Source organism: Tetrao urogallus (genome assembly GCF_951394365.1).
Source record: "Tetrao urogallus genome assembly, chromosome: 2".
In the NCBI taxonomy this organism is placed as follows: domain Eukaryota; kingdom Metazoa; phylum Chordata; class Aves; order Galliformes; family Phasianidae; genus Tetrao; species Tetrao urogallus.
Window position 1 is genome coordinate 61,607,394 of NC_136814.1, and position 24,327 is coordinate 61,631,720.

The 24,327-nt window shown below is 36.3% G+C and overlaps 1 protein-coding gene across 1 annotated transcript in view; it reads left to right on the forward strand.

Moving 5' to 3' along the window:
• The window catches only part of MAN1A1 (mannosidase alpha class 1A member 1), a gene marked incomplete at both ends in the record, with an annotated part of 139,699 nt that overhangs the window by 58,997 nt on the left and 56,375 nt on the right, over positions 1-24,327 (forward strand). Inside the window, one exon of the mRNA XM_079532451.1 lies at positions 3,164-3,244. Coding sequence (XP_079388577.1) covers positions 3,164-3,244 — 81 coding nt within the window. The remainder of the gene's footprint in view (positions 1-3,163; positions 3,245-24,327) is intronic.

The following is a 24,327-nucleotide window of genomic DNA, read 5'->3' on the forward strand; positions in this document are numbered from 1 at the left end:
CCTGAAATGCCTGTCCATTTCATTCATCATGTCTGCTTCAGCATCTTGTATAAAGGTTTCACGTGAGGATTTTGACAAAGGGTCAAGGATGTGTGCAAGTGAAGTATTGGAAAACTGCTAACATTAAAAGAATGATTAGTTTCAAGAAATGTCTTGTAAGATCAACACTTCAGCAAACATGCAGGATTACAGTGCAGTTAATCTTTGAAGTTCAATAGTAAAATCTTTATTCACATTGCTTTGTCACGGGAAGTTCAGTCTGGATATTAGGAAAGTTTCTCCACTGAGAGGGTGGTTAGGCACTGGCAGAGACTCCCTGGGGTACTGGTCATGGCCCCAAGCTGCTGGAGATCAATAAGCACTTGAACAGTGATCTCAGATGCAGGGCTTGAATTTTGGGTGATCCTGGGTGGAGTTGGGAGCTGGACTTCATGATCCATGATCCCTTCCAACTTAGGTTATACAAGGATTACTTGAAAGGGTTCTTTTTGTCTATATCTGAATTCTAGAAGCAGATGTCAATATGTATATACTAATCTTTTCCTAACGGGCCTTTGTGTTCCTTGAAAGATCACAATAATTCTGACTTAAATGGCCATATTGCATCCAGAAAGGTAGAATGTAGGGTTCTGGAGACAAAATACTCCGCTCATGTATCACTTAATTTACTTGGAACAAATCAAACATTAATTTCATTCAGTTCTTGTAGGAAATGGAACAATCTGAGATATCTCATGAACTCATTCCCTTGTCTAATATCTGCCTCTTTACAGCTTCAACTTTCCCACATCAAAGAAAAGTTTTTTGCCTGTGTTGAATCTCAGGATTGTAATGGAAAGAACATTAATTTCTGAAGCAGTCTCTCAAGCAAAATACAAATTGTAGGAGTTTCTTGAAGGGATAAGGGTAGCTCAAGTTCCAAGGAAGAGCTGTCCCTGCTACACCTTTAATCATCGTGTATTCTGAACAGCCTTTTTAAAGTCAGACCAGCTCTCTACAAGCTATTGTCTGCACTGGATTTCATTAACATAAACATCCTAACTTATGTTCTTACATAGGTAGCTGGTTTAGTAGCTGAACAGCTGTACTAGTTAGTTCAGATTTCTAGGGGATTTAAATATTTTTGTATTTATATCCCCAATGTACTTTGATAAGATTAAAAAAAAAAAAAAAGTGCATAGAAATTTTGCACTAGTTAAAGCTGAACTGAATGCTTGTTTAAAAGTGTTTCATTCTTCATCTTGCTGGATTCACTGACACAGAGTGAATACTTTGAAGCAGAAATATCAGATAAATTTTTGTACTACAAATTAAGTCCAAAGAGTGTAAGTAGACAAATATTGTGAAAGAAGTAAAAGAGGAGAATCTGCAGAGCTTTAGAACCTTTAAGATAGATAAACAAGGAAAAAAACCTCTTCTGACCAGTCTTGTACACTAGGAAAGCCTCCTCAGTTGGCAGTCTCAACACGTGATGTCAGCTGTGTGCTCTCTATAGGTAGAGCTATGTGACTTTAATTATTTGAATTATACTTGTGTGCATAAAAAAATGAACAACGTGTGTGTGTGCATACATACACAATATGAATTATATATAAATCAGAGGGATTCTATTAATTAAAATATATTCTCAGTTTTTAAAGGAGGAGCTGCACAGGCGATTTTAAAGGGGAAGCTATTACTTAAGGATAAGTGAACAAACATTGTAGCACGTCAGTGTCAGAGTATTTTCTGAAGTCTGTAGCTTAACAACTGATGAACAATGAACAACCCTTTGTAATGTGCTTAGATACCTTTACTTAAACAAAGTACCATACATACTGAAAACTGAAGAAACATTTCTAATAAGTAACTTAGTGCTGTTTTCATCTGCTAAGGTAGTCTGCTGGAGTTTCAAATCCATAGAAAATAGAAGGCAAATTCTTCCCTCCTGTTAAGATTGACATCTGAACATTTAAAATGGAGAAAATAACTAGATAAATGAGAAGAAAGCCTACAAGCAAGAAGGAAATATTGTAGCTCAACTATGCATTGATTTCTACTGAATACAGCTATAGAAACAGAAAAATAACTTGACAGAAGTAAAAGGAACACATGAACGTCAAATGCCTTATTTTTGAACCTGAAAGCTTAGAAGGACAGTGCCAGTTTTCTACAGAGGTGCAAAAATATAAGAAGTAGAATTACATTCAAAAGCTGAAATGAAGAAGCTTCACTAGACTAGTTTTTCAACTAAATGTCTCTTTGATGGATCAAATCATAGAATTGCTCAGGTTGGAAAAGACCTTCAAGATCATCAAGTCTAACCACAACATAACCATACTACCCTAATTCTCACAACCCATTATATGTTGTACACTGATATAGAACTATAATTTATTTGGTCAAGAATTGGATAAGGTAGTGATCATAAGAATGAGAATCTTCCTTTAAATTTATATTTTAAAAGACAAACAAGCATCTGCTTTTCGAGTGATTTAATGGCTGAATCTCTACTGCTGAGAAACAACAAAGGCAGTCTGTGTAATTGGTAAAGACCAGGCCAGCTTGGTAAGGTCTGTATTTATCACAGTGAAAGATTATTTCCTTCCTAGTGAGTTGATGCCACGATTACATATAATTAACTCATTTTCACATTACCTACAAGTCCCAGTTTAGAATAATCTGCATTTAGAATGAGGTAGAAATATTCTTGATAAAAACATTCTGACCAAGAACTTCTCATATGATGTCTGAAACAAGATGGTGAGAGGTGAGGTAGCGTGGGACGAATGATCTGAGAGAATATTTTGTGTGTGAGTTCTGAATTGCCTGTAGTCACTGGAAGTACTCACATATGTGGATTTATACAGTGACTCATATCTAAGTGGAAAAGAGGAAAAGATAAACTGTATGAGAATAATTGAGGTGATATTTTATTGGAGAAGGAAGCACTCTAAAATGCTGTAAGTTATAACGTTGGCTTTCCCTACGTATTTTGTGGTTTTCTTCCTACTGTTCTGGTTCAATGCCTGTGTATGTACTTAAAAAATAAAAGAATTCTTTTTCTACTGTAGCTAGAATAACCACTTTATGTAAATATAATCAGAACTTGTAATTGCAGTACAGAGAATCTTTCATACCAAAAAGTATCAAGGAATAATTCTATGTCTGTTTATTTTACCAGAATGCAGAAATTTCAGTATTCGAAGTGAACATCCGTTTTGTTGGTGGACTACTTTCAGCTTATTACCTTTCAGGAGAAGAGGTAAGATATTTTCACGTGGTTTATTTCAAATGTCATCATCTTGATAGATCTCTGACTTTCAGGTTAGCAACCTGTTTTATTTATCAGAATTAAATTTATTTAGACCTTTGAAAATATGACTTATATGGTAAAGGCCTGGCCAGTGGCTCTTACTGCTTCTATTACTGTTAATTTGTATTAAAGTTTTTAAGCTCTTACTCTATGTGTTTATGTTTTTCCTCAGTTGAAACCATTCTAAGTATGTCCCTACTGGGCTTCGAGTTGAAGCCCAGTGTTGAAGTGTGTAATTATGGATTGCCACTCTATGCCACTATGCTGTGGAAGTGGTAGATTTGGCACATTGTGTATCTGTTTCAGAAATCATTTAGGAGCATGTTCTTTAGCTCATATCAACTACACCTCTGACAAAGCTGCTGGCTTTTGTGAAGCTGGAAGCATTGACTCTCAAGGAAAAGACATGTTAAGAAAGAGAAGATAACTGTATGCTTATGTATACTTACATGTGAAGGTCTTTAAAGCATTAATATCCCATTAATTTCTATTGTATTCTTATAAATAGTTTTATAGGTCTTGTGACAACACTTGCATGGTTTCTAGAGAAGATTAAGAAGCACTTTTTTTACAGTTATTTCTGTAACATATTTAGCGAAGGCTATACTAAGTGACAGGAATTGTAATATTTAAAAATTTTAGTTTGGCATTTAACAAGTCTTTAATCTTACTAGCGTAGCTTCTTGTTCCTTGTCTGTGGATTATACTAATGTTTTACTGCAGGATTATCATGAGTTAAAACTCTTTATCTGTAAGTTGAATTTATCTTGGGATTTCATTAAATCCAAATCACAGAATCAGAGAGTTGCAGGAGTTGGAAGGAGTCTTGAGAGATCACTGAGTCCGACACTCCTGCTAAAGTGGGCTCCCTACAAAGAATCAATTATTGGCAATAACTCCACAAAAGCCTAAAGATGTATAACTTTCGGTCATCTGCAAAATTCTCACTTATTAGGCAAATATGTATTTTGAGCTCATTACATTAAATAACATTAAATATTAAATAATATTAAATTACAAAAAAAAAAAGAAAACAAATAAAGATAAAATAATTTTAATAGATTTAAAATATACAGTTGTTTGTATGTTAGCTTTTAAAATTTGCTGAGAAAAAAGTGCACTTAAACTCATTTCAAATTCACTCTTAATGGAAAAAGAAAAAAAAGAACAGTGAGAGGTAGTTAGTAGCTGACTTCTTTGCCTTTACTAAACATTGTTTTACTTAATGTTACTTCTCTGGCTTTTGAGGGAAATCATTTGTTCTTGTACAATAACTTGGCAACCAGAAATAAGCATACCTAAGGGTGTTTGCAGAATTGAAAGTTCTTCCAACTCAAAAGATTCTATGATTCTGTGAAGGAAGCTTTTTCTAAAGACACACTGATTAAAAAAGAAAAAACCTAAAAAAAACCCCCACATTTACTTAGATTAGTCAAAGCAAGGAATGTAGAATGAAGGAAAGATGATGAAGTATTTCCAGTTCTGCTGAGAGAATTTCATAAAGCGAACCCTGCAGCTGCTAAAGGGTAACCAAAAACTTACTAGAACATTATAATCAGCCCCCTTCCTGGAGAGCTCTAACCACAGTCTCTTTATTGTGAGGTATCTGTGATGAGATATTCTTCTCTCTCTCACTATGAGAAGCCCCTTGCATGAGCAGAAGTTCAAGGATGATGTCTGACTCATGTAGACAGCAGAGGAAAGAGCTTGAGCAGTGCAGTGTAAGAAAGACGTAAAAATATTAGCCTGCAAAGAAGGGCAACAAAGATGGTGAAGGGTCAGGGGGCCAAGACCTATAGCTGAGGTCCCCTGATTTGTTCCCCCTGGAGAAGAGGCGGCTGATGGGAGGCCTGATGGCAAGCTCCAGCTTCCTCACGATGGGAGCTTTTCCACTATGTTTTAATTAACTGGTTGTGACAGAAACAGAGAATTTTTCTTGGCAGACAAGAGTTGGTGGAGGACTGCGTGTGAACCTTTAAATAAAATGTCAACTGTCTGCCAAGAAATGCCTGAGCCATTTGTCATCAGTGCTGTTGATTTCATTTGTGTGTTGATGGTTTATATCTTGTGTCTGTTAATGTGCAATCTCATTTTCAATAAGTGCATATTGTTTCTCCTAAGTAACTCCTAATAGTCATTGCTTCTAAACTATTCTTTCACTTTTACAAGGTAGTTTTACTATCATCTCTGGGTCTGGATTTATAGCAGCAGTGAAATTCAAATAAAAGTACTTAACAATTGAAATGAGGAAGCATTTAGAACAAAAGAAGTTATTTCACATAATGCATTATTAAGTGGAACATTTTGCAATGGAATGTTAGGGATGATAATGCCTATTCTAATAATGATTCCAGTAATTAACAAAAGCAAAACACAAAGATGATAGCTATGATTAGGGAGAGTCCTGAGCCCTTGCAGTCTGGGAAAGACACTGTCCAAGCCAGTAGGTGTTTTTCTTTACTCTGATAGAAGTCTCCTATCTCAGGCAAAATGATGTTCCCAAATAATACTTGTCATAGTGACTTAGAGAGAGTAACTCAGTGTGCTTCTTCACGTATCTTTTAAAAATCCTCTGTCTTTATCAGATGTGGAGAGACTTCTCAATTTGACTCTGAAGTCTAAGATACTGAGACTGCATGTGGGAAGCACTGGGTGCAGCTGCTCTGATGGCAGACAAACCATCCAACAGTGTGTAGTTTCCCATGTTGTTGGGTCAGTCCTCCACTGGTGCTGCTGACAGGCACAGCAGGGACTGATGTTGCCAGAGTCTGGTTGCTCCCATATCATTCTTTAATCTATTATGTCAGTGGGCATTCATAAGGGAATGGAACCACTTGAGTATAGGTTGTTCAGTGAATTAAACTTTCTCAGTTAAAAGCTCATTTAACTACTTAAAACTCACTTATGAATATCTTAATTAAAGAAGTCTATGTTTCTTTAGAAGAAGTGACAGAAATAATTATTGTTTGTACTTCTAAATTACATTCCCAGGGGTAATGATCCAAAGCTGCAACATATTGTATGTTTCGTAACAATCTGTAAATCCTAACTACTTAAGTAAATCCACCGTGCTCTAAAATGAATAAGGAACATAGGAGTTTTAGATCCAGCTGGTAAATTCCCAGATTCCTTAGAAGATTTTTTGTTTTCTGAATGGGATGACTAATTGTTTGGAACGTTTTTGGTTGTTGTTGTTTTTTTTTTTGTTTTTTTTTTTTTTTTTTAATTTAAAATATTTTGGATTCAGCAGCTGTTCTTCCTGCATAATATATCCTCTTTTCTGGGAGTAAAGACAGTTGTCTTCACTGGAGGAAGATAAAATAAAGTTGATATTGATGAACTTGATGTTTATATTGCCATTTCTCTCCGTGACATGAAGTAGAAATGTGACAGATTTTTAACTACTCTGGCAGGATAGGGATATAGATTCTTTTGATTCAGAGCTGCTTTTGTCAGGCTGGCCACAAAAGTTGCTGACTTAATATAACGTTTAGACACTCTACACCATTTAATTGTAACTATTTTTATCTGGGTCTCCTTCATTTATAGATGGATCACTTCATGGAGAATATTTAAATTCCTTTAAAAACAAAAACAAAAACAAAAAAAAAACCAACAACAACAACATATAATTCATGATTTACCAGTCTTAGTAGCAGGAAGATTAAGTTTTTCACCTGTACAAAGGTATCTGTTTCTGCCAATCAGATAATGTAAGTTTTAGTATAGATCCCTTGAGGATCTTATGTCACCAGTGTGAGAATTTACCATGTTTTATGTTCTGATTCCTTTCACTTAACTTGACACTAATTAACAAGAGGACTTTTCCTCTTATGTTGTGGAAACTCAATTTCTGATGCCATTCAAACCACCAGGCATAGTGTGTTTCAGTTTGATCACTTCATTGTGAATGCTACTGTTCTTGCTCTTCACAGACTGACAGTATAACTCCCTGTTTAGTAGAAAGTAAAATACTTCTATTGTATGTAGTTTTCTTCAGTGTTGTTTTAAGATTTGGTTATGTTTGCTACTTCCCATCCATCTGCTACTACTATAAGTGATGCATCAGTATGTATTTCAATATTTCAGTGGTGTCACATTTTTAGTACTCTGAAATGATCTTGGTGATTTGTTTTCACTACAATTTTATTTTAAATTTCCATATATTATAGAATCCTGGAGTCAGTCAGCTTGAAAGGGACCACAGGATGTCATCTAGTTCAATCCCAATGTTGGAATGGTGCATTAGGGTTACTTTTTTAAGAATCTCTTCAAGAATGATTCCTAGTGCAAACAGATTTTTCTCTTGCAAAACTTGAGCAGTACCAAAGTAAACCTGTTGGTTATAACAGGTTGGTGAATTGTTTTTGTGTGAAGTACCAGTTAGCAGAATGTCAAACTAAGTCAAAAGCTTCTCTTTGTTTTATAACCTCTGAGTTTCTGCAATAAGTCATCACTACATTGTATAGAAATGTGGTTTATATCTGCTCTGATGAAGAACTTAACGGTCTGCTTGTGGACAGAGGAGGATTTAAAGTGACCATTAGCTGTCTACACTCTCTTACTGTCTATAATCTCCATTAGTATTTCAGTCCCTTCATCACCTTTAATAATAATAGTCCTAATACTGATCTCTTTCTTTGCTTGCTACATCAGAATGCCTATGGGCTTGTATTTTGCAGATGACCTCCTAAGACTTTGTCCTCTTAGACTACTCTTCTGTTGTTCCAAGCTGACTGCTCCTCAGTCTTCCATTTCTGTCTCAAGTTCCTGCTATTAATAACCATGACTATTGATTATAAACCCACCTCAGTTTAATAGGTTCCCTAGACTCTGAAAGCTTCCTCATTCCTGATATTCTCTCCCCTTTTTCCCAATGCTACTTGCTTATCTGCTCTATGCAACCCTACCTCTCTAGATAGCTGCAGACAAAATGCTGAGGACGTTTCAAAGAACTGTAACAGAGATGCTCCTTTTCACTTTCATACTTATGTTCCTTCTCTCCCTGCATATGCATACTTTGACGGGGAAAGCCTATCCAAATGAAGCCTTGTGGAAGCTCTGCAATCTATTCATCTGGCGAGCAATCTACTATCATCAACAACAATTTTTGTGCATTATAATAAACACTTTCACATACTGTATTGATGTAAAGTGAAAACAGTGGCAACTCACATCAATTCAGTAAATTGTTAACTGCTGAAGTTCAACATAAATACATTTTTCTTTGAGCTGTTATAGCAGTGATATCCAGGGCAGGAAGGGCAACGCAGCTGTGTTGAAAAACCTGTTTCAGCTGCCATTTGTAAACCTCTACCAGGAAGAGAAAGAAACCATGGGGCCCTGATTTGGGTCTGAAAAACATGAGTTTAGAACTGACCTGTATATTTATTCTTTATCACATTTAATGAATTTTCTTTTGCACAACCAAAAAAGTACGTTGTGTGCTTGGAGAGTTCTTTTGGAAAAAAGAAAACAACTTGGTTTGCCTAATGACAGACTTATTTGAAAAGTCTTTGCGTTCATTTAATGTCTTCAGAAATAAGTAAACAAACACTTTATTGCTCATTTCACTGATTTAAACAAAAATTCCTGCTTACTTCCAGACTTACCATAGCTGGATGCCAAAGGTAGTAAACTGTTAAACGGGAGGATGGATGATAATGAGAGCTAAATAATATCTGATTGTAACAGCTGGCGTGGTTGACATGAACACCTGAGCTATGCTATTAAATAGAAGTGACAGTGAGCTGGTTTGTTTGTTCTGAGGTCTTGGCACTCAACCAATTCCCGTAGTTTCACTTGTTTGCAGTTCTGCAGAACAGCTGGGAGAGGGGCACGTCTGAGGGTAGTAATAGCATGGGTGCTTTCCTTTTGAGTAGCAGTTTTAGATAGATCCAGAGGAGGAATTGCTTGTGTGATATGCTATTAACAGTCTGTCCACAGGCCATGTATCTGCAAAGAAATTTGCAGATATTTGTCTTTCACTTATCTCAGTATTCGGTTCTGTCATTTTGCAGCACCAAATGCAATTTTAATAATGAAGCTGAGTAAAAGAAGAATAAAATCATATTGTCTGAAGAGTTAGTAGGATTGTCCTGCTCTGAAAACTTAAGAAACTTAAAAAAAAAAAAAAGAAAAATTAAGAAAACTTACAACATATGGTTAAATACAATACTCCTGGCTCTGTGGAGCTAGTTGCAAGCAGTTTTAGCACTGTTGCAAATATACTATCTTTATTTAAAGAATCATGACTGTACATAAGCTTACAACCAAAAATCTGTCTTATTTCTGCAAATGAAAGCAACATTGAAGTATCTCAGCTGATGCTGACAGGGGCAATAGAGGCCCTCTTTTAATCTAGGCTACGTCAGAAATATGGAAAATTTCATTCTCTCTGTGAATGTATTATAAAAGTTCAGTTAGATGGCTCAAAAGTAATGAGTAAGAAATTGTATTGAATCATTTAACTGATTTCACCCCTCCCTCCCCCCCCCAAAAAATAAAAAATACTGTGCATCTTCATTTTCTTCTGGGCATGCATTAACTCTTCAATTCTTCATCTCTGTATTTCAGAAAGTGTAGCTATTATTATTATATATTTTTCTTATTATTAATAATAATATGATTATCTAAGATCACATTTTGTGTTCTACCTCCACTGACTGACTGATCTGGAGGCTACTTCTCATTAACTTTGGAGTTAAGTAGGGATCCTCTTCTTATTAGCTCAGTGAAGATAAAAGTATAAATAGCAGATGTTTCTAGGAAATATTAAGTGTTCCATCAGATTTCCAAATTTGACTTTCTTAATTAATCCTTTTACTTTTGTATCTTTTTGTTGAAAAGTTAAATTACTTATATTAAAGAAATTGAAGTGTATTGTAAAATTGGGTAATGTTCCTCCAAAAAAAAGAGAAAAAAAAAGAGAGTGAGAGAAATGAGTGAAATGGATCAGTATTAATTACAGCTTTAGTCTTTTTACATGAGCTCATGGGATTTGGACCAAAGAATACAGTTATACATTGGAGAGGTCTTCTGAGAAAAGATGCTTTTTCCTTTTGTCTGACAATATTGCACGTGAAGAGTACTTCTGAAAACTGCAACTATCCTGGGGAGAAACTATTGTCGTACTTCCTATTCTTGCTGAACTTTAAGAAAAGAAACAGTTCTTTGCAGTAGAAGACTTACATTTACCTTAGGATGTCATGGCATTTGTTGAGAGATTCTGGGAAGATGTTCTAGTATGCACCACACTCCAGGAAGAGAGAGAACAAATCAAATTCCTGTTTGACCATCTAGTCTAAATCTACCCTCTTCCAGTTTAAAACCATTTCCCCTTGTCCTGTCTCTACATGCCCTTCTAAAAAGTCCCTCCTTAGCTTTCCTGTAGGCCCCCTTCAGGTACTAGAAATACCCTTCAGGTACATCCTTCTCTCCAAATTGGAAAGATATGGATATGATGGGTTGACTATTCAATGGTTGAAATGGTAGTGCATGATCTAGCTGTGCGTATCCCTGTTCATTGCAGAGGAGTTAGACTAGATGGCCTTTAAAGATCCCTTCCAACTCTAAGGATTCTATCATTCTATGGAATTGGCTATTTGAATGATCAGATTAGAGATTTATTACAAAACACCACATTCTCTGGCACATGGAAGTCCTTCAAGTTAACTGAAGATCATTGAGAAAATTGAATGCCTCACATCAAAAGTAGATGTTATTGTTATTTTTGCATGTTCTTTTTGCCTCCAACAATAGGTACAAATAATGGCATATTTGCTACAAAAGACAGATATACTTTTAGCCTCCTTTGGATTTAGCAATACATCTTGCCCAGTGAAAATAGGATACCTGAAATAGGTATAAGCAAGGCTTGTTGGCTTTATGCTTGTTGGCGTAAACTTGGGATCGATTTATGGGAAGTGCTAATTGGTCTGGCTTTGGGCTGTTTGTTTGTTTGTTTTTGTCAAGATCATGCTTTTCAAACAACAGAAATCTGAAACATTTGTAAGGAAAACTAAGGAGGGGTTTTTACTTTTAGAAAGTCCACATGCAGGAATCCACTGCAGGAATCCATATGCTATTTGTGTGCAATGTGTTTGTGAAAAATGCAACCACTGAGTAACGTTGATAAATTTTGTGATTGAAAAATGAACCCAGTTCCTGTCTCTTCTGTGCCAAAAGCTTTTCTCTGCCATACACAGACTGTATTTGCACCCTAGGTGCAAATGATTGAGTAGTAACTTGGAAAAGATGTTCATATGAAAAATCCTGAGCCATTCCAGTGCAATTGATGCCAGAAGGGAATTTTGGTATTTGGCAGGTGATCACCCCTGAAAGGAGCTATCATGATTCCTCAAATTAATAAATATAATACATAAAATACACAGAAATGGGCAATTTGCAAACCTTTCTCAAGCCAAAAACTGAGAAGAGGATGAACAAAATCACTTCAATGAAGACGTGAAGGATTAAAGAGAGGAACAATATTAGTGCCAGTGTTGCTTTTCTCAATGAAAAATGCTGTAGAATATAAAATTTAAGTTCCTTGGCTCACTACTTACATTAGAAGTAAATAAATAAATAAATATTTTAGTTTTGTATTTCCACAGGTGTTATCTGGTTAGTTATCATAGAATCATAAAATGGCTTGGATTGGAAGGGACCCCAAGAATCATCAAGTTTCAATCCTCCTGCACAGGCAGGGCCACCATCCTCCAGATCTGGTACTAGATCAGGTTGCCCTATCCAACCTGGTCTTGAACATTTCCAGGGGCTGAGCATCCACAACCTCTCTGGCAGTCTGTTCTGCTCCCTCTGTGAGGAACTTCTCCCTGACATCCAATCTAAACCTTCCCTCCTCAAGCTTAAAACCATTCCCCCTTGTTTTATTAGTATCTTGCTATCATTTTACTAATCAATTTTCTATTAATACACAAGATGTAAGAGGTCAAGAGGTAGTGAAGATATTCTGAAGAACTTGGTTTTTATGTTTATGTTTATACATCTGTGATGTTCTCCACTCAAACACTGGTTGCTTGTTCAGCCACCTGACTTTGATAATCTCTTCAACTAGTAATTGCTTAGATGGTACAAAGCAGGGATTCTCATAATTCAGCTTACTACAATAAAAAAAAAAAACCAAAAACAACCACATGTAAACTGACAAAACTTTGAAGTAAACAGGGAAGACCATTTCAGCAGCAGTGTGACTGAAGCAGAGTCAATCTTCAGTTAACAAAAAACAAACTTCCTTCTGGCATCATGGGCCAATTCTGTTGCATTTCAAGAATCAGATACATTGAACTACCAAATGACTCTGTAACCATTAATCTGAAGAACTGAATGTGTCTGGTTTGTTTTCTTCAGCCCTTAGGCTGTCATCTACTTTTGTAGGCTAAATAAGATAACGACATTAGTTGTTTTTGGAAGCTGGTTCAGTTCTGCTTGTGGTTTAAAGTTGTGATTTTTTTCCTTGGGGGGCATGTTGTCCTTAATTTTTGCAAGCATGGCTAGATAATTTTATAGTCCAGTGGATCCTCAGTATCCTTGTGTGATAAGAAAATGCTGTGAAATTCATTCTCTTCCATTTTTCTTTAAAAATCTTTTTTTGTTTTCTTCAAACCAACAGCTGCAAAATGGAGTCAGCAGCTCACAATGGCATTTCTTAAAAGATGCTGTTTTCCCAACTTGTTCTTAAAAACACAATTCATAATATACAGAGAATTCCAATCTTTTTCCTTTTATTATGCAAAAGTTGTGAATAACTCAGGCCTTCTCATCAGCATTTGCAGCTTGTAGGGTATCTCTTGCAAACATCAGTCAGATTGTGCTCAGTCTTTTCTCTCCATAGTTGCTTTTATTTCCATTTATATTCAAGAGGGATCAACAAATAATCTTACTGATTCTAGACGAGATCAATAACTCCTGAGATGCTACAGGCAAACATTGCCAGACTGCTACAGGAGACCAGGGAACAGCTGGGCAGATGTAGTCTAATATTAAATGCCATCAGACATTCTGATTAGCTCAAAGATTGTTTCCTAATATGATTATTAAATGGCCCAATGATGGCAGAATTTATTGAGATAGTGAGAATTCCTTGCTCAACCAGTTCTTTTTCGATGGTCTATGACAGTTGGTGATTGAAGAAATGAATGTAGATCATTTTAAGTCATGCTTATAAGACTTTTTTTTCATAATCAATTCCAACTTGAAAGGCAGATACATTACTGTTATGTTTTAATTTACGTACTACAAACTAGAAAAATAATCAAGTGAAACCTGCTTGGTATTCTTTCTAGGATTGGCCATGAGAAGTCTTCAGTCAAACAATAAAATGAAACAGTAGAACTATGTCATGATTTTGGGTTAAAACAAAAAGAGCTTGTAGGACTGTCAAGCTTTTTTTGTTTCCCCCTCCTTGCATCAAGTGGGGAGAGGGAAAGAAACATAATAATTCCTGTTAATGATAATATGTGTACTACCTCAAAACTTTATGATTACTTCTAACCATCATTTTCTCCAAGTATACATTGCATGTGTACATATGTTCAAAAATAATGTAATGGTCATCTTTGGAAAGACCATCTCATGGCTATTTAGTTATAGGAATGAATTCAAAGTTTAACTGTTGGGGGAAGAGGGAGTGGGGAAGGGGGGAAACCCAAACAATTCTGTAGGAAATTCAGCGAAACTAATTGATTTGCTCATAAATTTATTACTTACTGGCAGCACTGCTCTTCAATCAGAGTAGTTGTTTTTGATGTTTAAGAATTAGAAATGTCTGCCTTCTTATATTTTAGCCACTTAGTTTTATAGCTTGTCCAGTAAGAGAAATAGTCTTAGAGTAAACAGTGAGTAATTTAATTAGTCTGCCTGATGATTTAACTTACAACATAAAAACAGCTTCTTAAATTATGGTTTTCCACTCTTGAAGACTTCTCCTTGGCTTACATTAAAAGAACTGCAAGAGAGTTCTCGGTTTTTATATTTAATTTTAGGAAAGTACAAAAGCACTTTCTTTAGGCTTGTTTTGGATGTACACATTATTCATCAGACAGTCCAGTGACTACTGTTTGTCAGAGAAATCTCAACAGTAATAACACACTGAGCTAGGAAAGCATCATTATCCTTTTCTACTATAAAAGAGAGTTTTTTCTAGTTGTATTACTTGTGTAAAAAAATCAGGAAGATCGTGTGTGGTCTTGTGGAGAAAGGAACAAAGAAGGATGTTAAATTTTAATGTTCCTCTCCCCTGAAAAATAGCATCTCAGAAATGCATAATCAATGCAACTGCTAGTGCTACAGAGCTCGCCTGTCACAGAATAAAGTAAAACTGTTTGAACAGAGCTTCAAATCCAGCCTGAGTTTACTCAAATTAAACATTCTCAATCCCATTGCATTTAATGAATTTTGCCAAAATAAATGGAAAATATGTTCTCTGGTTTTAGTTGTTGTGACTGAGAGACTACTGAAAATTTAAAGCTGGAGCAAACATACTTCTTGTTCCTTTTCCATACATCTAAAAGTGAGATGGAAACAGTTTGTAGCTGCTTGTGGCATAGGAAAGTCGTTTTATGTCTGATGACATGTTCCTAAGTGATCCATGCTGTAAATCTATCGGACTAACAGTGGGCATTGTCTTTGTACTTGCAATCATTTTACTTTTTGAAATATTTATGATGTTTCCAGTATCTGAGGTCACAAAATTTGGAAATCCCTGTATCAGCTTTAGTATAAGAATTAAAAGAATTCTTTTATTGTTTAAACACTGAATAGCTTTAATATACAAAGTTAATTTTGAATACTCATTAAATCTGATATATGTTTAAACAATGGAAGAAAAACTCTAAAATATTAGTTTAATTTAATCTTGTATCCATGAGCACATCCAATTAATGGTCAGTGGAATTTCCAAAGCATGAGCAGAAGCAGAAGATCTCTTTAAAAGACATTAGATAAACTTTAATGCAAATGAAAGTACTTAGGCTTTTTGTGTTTAATGAAGTCAAATCCTCTAATTCTATGCCCAACATCATTACTTGTTCTTAAACAAAAGTATGTAGACATGTCTGTTTGGGTTCTCATCCTTTGTTCCTGGGCCCTAATCTGCATCACTGCAAGTGAATTAGTTTACTGCTTGCTTCTTTCTGGAGCAAGTCACCATTGCTCTATAAAAGAGGTAGGAGGCTCTGGAAATCGCTGATTTGTTCCAGAGTCCACTGAAACTGTGCTTTGAACAAAAGTGCACTTAAAGACTGTCCTGTGGCACTGCCCTGCATATGCCCCCGTGCTATGCTTCAGGCTATGTATAACTTTCACCTGTAGCCTCCAGGAAATGCTACCCTTTTGCCATCTGGAGTAATTCGAGTCAGGGGGAAAAAAAGAAAAAAAAAGTTTTATATCTTGGGGCACCAGCACTACCACTGGAGAAACAGAACAATTGCTCTGCAACAACTGGCACAGCCCTCTTCAGACGGAACAACCCCTGAGCTAGGTGTAGAAGAGCTAGTCTGTGCTACCTGGTCTGTGTGCCAAGACAATACAGACACTGTCAGAAGTTTTAACCATTTGAGGGATGGCTTTTGAGTGATACCAGTTCTTGATTTACTTAAAATACTTGTGATGGTGTCGGATTGAGATGCCAGACTGTGGGTTGATTCAGGGAGATTCCCTTTTGATAGGGGCTAGAGTAAAGAGGCAGGGTAGTTTGTTCTCTTTTTCCATAGGTTCATCAAGCTGGCAAAATATTCTCTGCAGCTACCTGTTTGCTATAATCCAACTCAAAGAAGCTGTTAGAATATGGGAGACCTTGGGCTTTGGAAGGTAAACCCCCCCCTCATCCCCCCATCAATGAAACATGGAGGGCAATTGCACTTTTGCTGCTTTCTCCCTGCTCTGGTCTGCTATTTGAGAAAACCTTCATTAAGCTATTATTCTAATTCTGAAGTAATTTTTAGGAAAAAAATGAGTTGAAGAACAATAAAAGTAGGAATACTCAGTATCCTTTACAAGCTGTTGTTTTTATATAGTTAAGAAGCATCATTTAGAATTCCATTAGCAAGTGGAACAATCTTACAAGTATCATGGAACAGTGGCTGAAACAAACAGCTCTCATTTGCTGTTAAGTATGTTAGGTAACACTGAAGAGCAAACAGAACTTCCTTTACTTATAGAGTGATTTTTTTTTTTTTACAGTTTTACATGTGGTCTATGATCATAGTTTATAGTATTTCTCTGAATCACTTAATGGTGTTGGAATTAAAAGATAAAGTCAAAAGCTAGGAATGAATCTTCAGTTAGCACTTTATGCTACATTAAGAATGTAATTATTGATTCACTGTGTAATAATGTTTATTAGACTTCTCCACCCATCCCTCCCTTTCACACAGATGGTGTTGCAAATCACCTCTCAGCGGTCACCTGCTTGAAAGGAGAGTTTCATATGCAATGTGTTGTTCTTTGTTTAGATATGATAGTTTGCTAGATGTAAAATGAGGCAGCTATTTAAATTTGTTGTTCCAGCACTTGGTCTGGATATACAAGATTAAATAAAAAGAAAATTAGGAAGCAGATGCTTGTGGTTTAACAGATGAACTGTGCTAAAAGATATTCCTCATTACTGGTGGATATGAGTAATTTTACTAAGGCAGCTGTTTCCTTAATCATGAAAAACACAAATCTCTTAAGATGGCATCCAGATGTTTTCTGTATTGCTTCACAATATAATGAGTTTCCATTGTATATGCAGTATTTCTAATTCTATTAATATTTACTTATGTCCAATATATTTTAAAATACAAGTATCATCTAACTTAAGTATAGAAGACCTGAGCACTAGACATATGACATATGTTGTTCTCTCAGCCTGCATGCCTGGTGCTAGTGCAGTGGACGATGGTTTTTGTGTCTCTAACCAGCATCCAAGCATTTGAATACCAGATTTCTGTAGGTTGCTGGAAGTTTTGTTTTGTGGGGGTGAAAGAGGAGATATGGGTCTGTAACATGAACCCTGTCCAAATTATCTGAATAACAAACAGGTAAAAACAGATTTAAAACTTAGACTGGCTCTTAGGTTTAGGCTTAGTTTTCTGTTTTCACTGAGGCTGATGACAATTTTGATTCCTGCTAGCTTGCCATCTGCCCTTGGCAGAAACATCATTTGACGGGAGGTCTGGGATTTCAGCCTCTTCAGTGATTCATTTCTATTTCTGACAAGACATAAGAACGGCATCCCAAGTCTTTGACAGAGATTTACTTACCCTGAGTTATATTATAATTTATTTATTTGGGGTTGTGTGGGATTTCAGAAACTCAAAATTTAAGCATGGCTTTTTTAGGCATGAGTCCTGCTACTTGTGGTTTGGACCTCTGGAGTCAGCTGCCATAGCATGGTGATCTGCACATATGTAGCAAATTCAGGTCATTACTCACCTTGCAAACTACACTGTTTGAAAGTTAAGGCCACCCTGACTTTAGGGTGAGGAGTTCTTAAAGACTTTTATACCTAAATCATTGCTTCTACTACAGGCAATCGTTAAAGTTTAATTTATTTATCTCTACCTTTTCTTAAATTATCACAACAAAGGTAATAGTAAGTGACCAGCTCTTGAGCTTTCTAGGTGCTAATGTGTTGTAGCTTAACTTTCAATTGGGAGTATGCACAAGCTTTAAAACAGTTAATGGTTTCTTGACACTGGTAGATAAATTAGCAGTTACTCTAATGTAAAGTTCTTTGTAGCTGAGTAAGCAATCTTAAATACATATAAGTATCAAAAAAGGAAATAACCAAATATAAGTAGACCAAAGTCTTCCTTTATGATTTTTTAATTCTACTCCTATGTAGCAATTCATTCTCACTTTCAAGCACGCTTCAAGCATCTATATTACTGTACATTAATATTTACTTGTTTTATACCTTGCTTACTTTCTGCCAGTTTGTGTATTTACTAGCGACTTTCCTTGAAGTAAACTTTTTGATCAGAAAGAATTTAGATTTTTTTTTTTTTTTTAGTTACAAAAAATTCTGAAGTAATTATGTGTGTTAGCTACTGCTGATAACTTGAGGGGTTTTGTGTTCTGCTTTGTTGCTATGTACATTTGGATTAAATCAGGAAATCTCTCACTAATCCAGTTACTTCCATTTGATTAATTTCTCCATAGTCTTTTCTACCGGGGAGGAACTCTTCATGGTGTTGTGTGATTTCTTTGGTACAATAATCAGCTAGAAAAGAAAATTAATTTTCTTGTCATCAGTAAAGCCATAACAACAACAGCAAAAATTGAATACGGGTTTTTTTCAGAGTTGTAATCAAATTTTTGTAATAAGCATCTTTGCATAGATTTGCTTCTGAAGAAGATATTAGCTTGATGTATGTTTTAGCTCTCTTAATAGGATAACAGATATTTTTCGTGCTCTTCATTGTGGAATAATATCCATGGATATTATAGCATACTGCTTATTATGTGGTATGGTCCCTACAAGCTAGAAACCAGCAGGTTCTGGAGTATCCTATACAAATCTAAACACTTCTCTGTTATTTCCACACATTTTGAAGAAGATGTTCTGCTCTAATGTTTTACAAGTGAGATGGAGTTGTGGCTCACAGAAACCACAGGCTATCTGAATCTCCCTTAACTGCAGGGTCCAGGGAGGTTCTTTGCATACCTGCAGATCAGCATTTTTGAAAGCTGGAAGTTGCTGTTCCCCTTTCTGAGCTGATGCCTTAGGTGCCAAGAGCTCTCAAAAGCTCTAATGAGTGCTCTAATGCTTGTTGCTGTCATGAATGTATTAAATACAAACTTCGGATTCCCATAAGAAGAGCTTGTTAAAAACACTGTCCTGTGCCTATTTCAGCCTTCAACTGAAATAAGAATTTTCCTGCAACTGCAGGATCTGCATTTTCCAGGTTCTCTTATCTGGAAACCAGTGTGCATAACTGTCTTTTATAACTTTATACCCAGCACTGTGTGGCAGCAGATGCTTAAAAAGATTCTGGGAATGGCTAAAGATAGTGATTGTTTTTAAACATAATGTTCCTCCTGCTTTATTCACCTGATGTTGTTCTTATATGTGAGAGATTTGAATGAAAACTAGCACAGCTTTGAGGGTTATAATGAGAGAAGAGTGGTTGAGATTATTTACCTCTCTGAGTCTTTTTGATGCAGCTCTTTTCTGGGACTTTTCTGATGTCTGCTGGTTCCAAGAAGCCCTCTGCTGTGCAGTGTATCAGCTTTCTCTGTTGGCATCCCTGTGAGACAAGAAACCTGCTGGGGCCGTCTGCATGTGCCCAGTGGTTGGTGGCTACTGCATGGAAATTCTTGTTAAAATAAAACCCTGCTTTGTCCAGTCAAAATTCTTATTTGAGGGTGTGGCAAACCACACTTTGTAAGGAAGTTGAATTATGCTTTGTCATGATCCACTTTTCCAGATCAAAGTCAGCTCTTCCCCTCTCAGGCCCAGATTCCCCTCCCGGACTGGGCTGCCCTGTGGGAGGCTGCAACTTCAGCCCCACAGGGGTGTGGGTGCTCTAGGTAGGGGATCTTGTGCAGGCCCTGTGCCTCTGCCAGGGACCTGCCAGCATCCAGCCATGTCACTGAACACAGGCAAAATACTTAAAATGGATTCTCCAGCACTTCTGGATGTGAGTGCACAATAAATACAGTTGCAGCTGCATAGGTCCGAGGTAGTGTCTGCTTGGACTCCAGCTGTCAGTTTCTACACCAAAGTAACTCATTGCAATGCCTGAGTTCAGAAGTGTTGCTGACTTGCAACACGGGTCTTTAATAACTGACTTGGCTCAGCCAGACTTCAGTGAATTTTGGCTGGAATTAACCCCCAAGCCACCAGTCAAAGCAACAGGAACTGTAAAACAGATCATTGCTGTCGAATTAATGTCAGCAATCAGATATCATGCCAAGTTTTCATTAACATTGGGAATATCTTGCAGGAAATTTTTTCACATAGTACAACAAGTGTCATATCGCTTGGTATTGAAGAGAGTGGAATAATTCATCTTGTGCTGTTTAAATTATTTTGGTATAGCAAAAATCCTGGATTATCTTTTAGTGAAGAAGGTATTAGAACAAGATCTTCCTAAAGAATTCTTTGTTAGCAGATCACTTTAAACATAAATCAACATTTGTTATGCTGAAAGGATTTCTATTCGGTGTTCTGAAGAGAAGCAAAGCAGCCTGTCCTTGTTCATTTTCTGCTCCTGTTTCCTGCTTTTGCATTGAAATATTCATTGCCTACCCTACTGGGAAAGGCAATCAGGTACAGGAAAGCAAGCAATAAATCTTATTTAGTGGCTTGTCAGTTTTTATCTGTAAATATAAAACAAAAAGGAAAAATGCTTAATTTGATAGAATTAGAAATGTGGAGAAAATGTCTTCATCAATTAAAAAACAATACATTAAGAAATAGAATTGTTTCCTCTGATTACTGTTAAATTTTAATTTCTTGTTTCACTGGTATGGAGCATACTATGCTCTTTTTAAATTTCTTGTGCCTCATATGCAATTCTGAGATATTTCTTTGTTTCCTGTGTTTTCTTTTCTTCCTGATTAGCAATTAAGTGTGTGATGAGGTAATCTAACACTTTCAAAGGAGTTTTTCCCTTTGGGTTCCTCCAGCTAGAGAAATCTTTTTTATTATTATTAATCTAGGGGCAATAACCATCCTGCACCCTAAAGAAAGCCAATACTGCACCAAATGACAGTTCTGCACTTGCACCTTTACAGGTGCACGGTACAGTTCTGATTCAGAGAGAGTATTTTGTCTAAGTAAGCCTTTATTACTGCTGGATGAACATCCATGAGGAGAGGCCAGAAAATGTCCTTGAGACTCTCAAGATAACCACTGGAATGGGAAATTTTGCTGTAGCCTTTTTCTTTATTATATATAATGTCTTCCATGCTCTGTTATTTTTGCATTTCTGTACATGCCAGTAGTAGATATCATATTTTTGCTTACCAAAAAAGGACTTAGTAAGTGAAATTCATATCAGCAACATATATTAAGTAGTTTCTATTTATTCACTTTTACAAACTGAAAAAATATCTAGAGTGTACAACGTTTATTTCTTAGTCTAGAAAAATTACAACTTACACTAGTTTTTCCTGTTACTATTTTGTAAATATTAAAGCCTCAAATCAAAAAACAACTTGGTTCCTTTATTAGTTTTCAACTTCTTACCCTCAAAGACAGGGTGCAGTTTTGCTGTACAAAGCTGCTATTTAGTGTATTCAGTCATTCACAAAGTTTTGTTCTATTCTTCTCATTCTTGCCTATACCATTTTACTTAATAGATAGTGATTTAGTAATCACTTGTTCAGCCATGTTAGTGTCCATAGTTGATTTCTTTTTAACTTTGAAAAGAGAGGGAAAATACCTAGTATGTACTAGTAATAACTTGTTGAAATTTTCTTGTAAACAAGAAGTATGTTTTCACCTGAAGAGTTGTCTCAAGATTGTATGATGATTCAAAATCACTTTTAAAAATCTATTTTCCTAGTAATTTTTTTTCTCCCTGTTTCTCAGACTGTTTCCTACATTAAAAGATGGGGATTTTGGAAAAGAACAAAGTTAGAATGCCCAGCTTCAATGCGTATTCAAAGGACTAGCAATTTCTTCAAAGCTATGTCCTCATCATGAGTAGTTTTGACTTTCCTTGAATATCTGTAGCTGGGGCAGTGTTTCCTTACCAATTACCAATATCAGATGTGTTTAGATAACTGTTACTTTTGACATTTTTATGGAGAAGGCAAGTTTTTTAAAATAAGAAATTAGGTTGTCAATTTATAGCAAAAATGGAATAGAAAAAATGTGAGTTAGTAGAATAATTTGAAATTAAATTACTGATGCTGTTTAACAAATATTTAGTTGAGAAATTAGAATGCATTTCTGTCCAGAAGCAATTAATATAATAGAATTCTTTATGAGTTTGAATTTTTTTTTGGTGATGAGAAATAATACAGCCCATAGCAGAGTAGTTATGGAGCCTTGGGCTGTTACCGTCCTTGATGCCACTGCTATGGTTGAACATATACGTGCCTTTTGAAGGGGTGATTGCATCTTGATGTTAAATACAAGTCTGAAAAGAATGTATGACAGAACACTGACAATCTCCAGCTTTGGTGTCCTTTACATATGGTAGAAAAGTTAGTTTTATGCTGCGCAGCCAATAGGTGCTGCTACAGGAATTTGTGCCCATTGCTAAAGAGGTTCATTTTGACCACTCTCCTGTTGATGCCTCAGTGTTTCAGAGCAGAGATGCTAAGTTAAACTGGTACCTTGACCATACCATATATTGTGAAAATCTCAGGAGAGCTCTCTTGTGCTGAAAGAGCAAAACGTGTTCAGGTTTAATAGCACAGGTGAACAAATGCAACTGTGTGGTGTAACAAGGGAAAAGCTTGTGGGCAAATTGTGGGTCACTTTCTCCTCTCCAGAAAATCTGCTGGGAGTTAACACAGTTCTGCATCAGCTGTTTTTACTGATTTTCCCACAAGGTTTCAACCTTGGGAAGACTGAATGTTGTGCTGTCTGATGATCACAAATCCATGACTAATTCTTGTCAGAATCCACACAATCAGTAATCTGGGAAATCAGAAATAACATGAATTCTGAAGGGATTTCCAAGCAGATTGTTTTCCCTGCTGCACTATTTCAGCTTTCTCCAAGCACTCGCAGGCACTCCACTCAAAAATGTTTTCTGACTTCAGCCAGAATTTAGCTTCAAATTCTTTAACCTCTCAAGCTATCTGTAATTCGAAATCTAGGACTACTTTCACAGAAACTTGTGTCATATGAAGAGACTGTGGAGTAGTCTGGAGGTTCTTTATGGTAACATGATTGTCCCAGAGTTTTAAATTCTCTTTGGATCATATTCTTAAACAATGAAAACCTTTTGTCCAGATAAGCTGCGGATGTCCTATCTCTGGAAGTATTCCAGGATGGGGCCCTGAGCAGGCTGATCTGGTGAGGGGGCAACCCTGCCCACAGCCGGGGGTTGGAACTGGATGGTCTTTAAGGTCCCTTCCAACCCAAGCCATTCTGGGATTCTGTGATACTCTGTCTAAAAATATAGAGATGTTTCCTTTGCGCTGTTTTCTTTCTCTGATAATTTACTGCACTGTACTTGGCTGTACTGTGAGTTGCATCAAGTGTACAAGTTGAGTTCTAAAAATAAATAAATACAAACCCATCATAAATACACTCAAGGGGAAAAATAAATTGAAGAGAGTCATTATTGGAGAGAGAAGATGATGAAAGTGACTTCACTATTCTGGCTATTACACCTGAGTTAATGCCTTTCACTTTTGCACTGGATTTCAGTGTAATCCCAAGCAAATAGGCCTTGAACATCTATATTCTGGGATCTCTGTATAGATTTCTACATTTAAGTTGGAACAGTTTTGCTTCTTATTAGAAGCTCTTTTACTAAAGTTCTCAGTGCTCCAAAAGTCAGGCTAACCTGAGCTGTGCTGGCAATCAAAGGAGAGCAACATCCTATTTGTTGTAGTGTTATAGGCTATTTCTCTAATCATAAAAGTTCCTGATGTTAAATTGTTTGTAATTCTTGTGGGTGTATACATTCAAGGTCTTTCTCTTTATTTTAAAGGGGAACTTTTAGCTAAAAAAAGTTATAACTCAGTTATCTCTGCTATCTGTAGGAGTATATTCCAATTTCTGAATTAACCATGGCATTGACGTCAATTTGGGTGTAAGCTGACTGAGTCCATAAAGACTATGATGCTGAAAAAATATCACTACAATACCATTTTTCTTTTTTGTTTTTGGCAGGGGGGGAGGTGTTGTGGTGTGCTTTGTGTTTGCCTCGGATTACCTGTGCAGCACATTCACCACACAGCAGGTACCTGGTGATCCAGCCCAAGTACCCATGGCATACTTAACAAATCCCATCACTGTGAGCTGACTTATCCAGAACGTATGCAGTGCTCCTGTGACAACATCCCTGTGTCCAGGGATGACATATCATCTTGAGCAGGCAGCTTTGTACTGT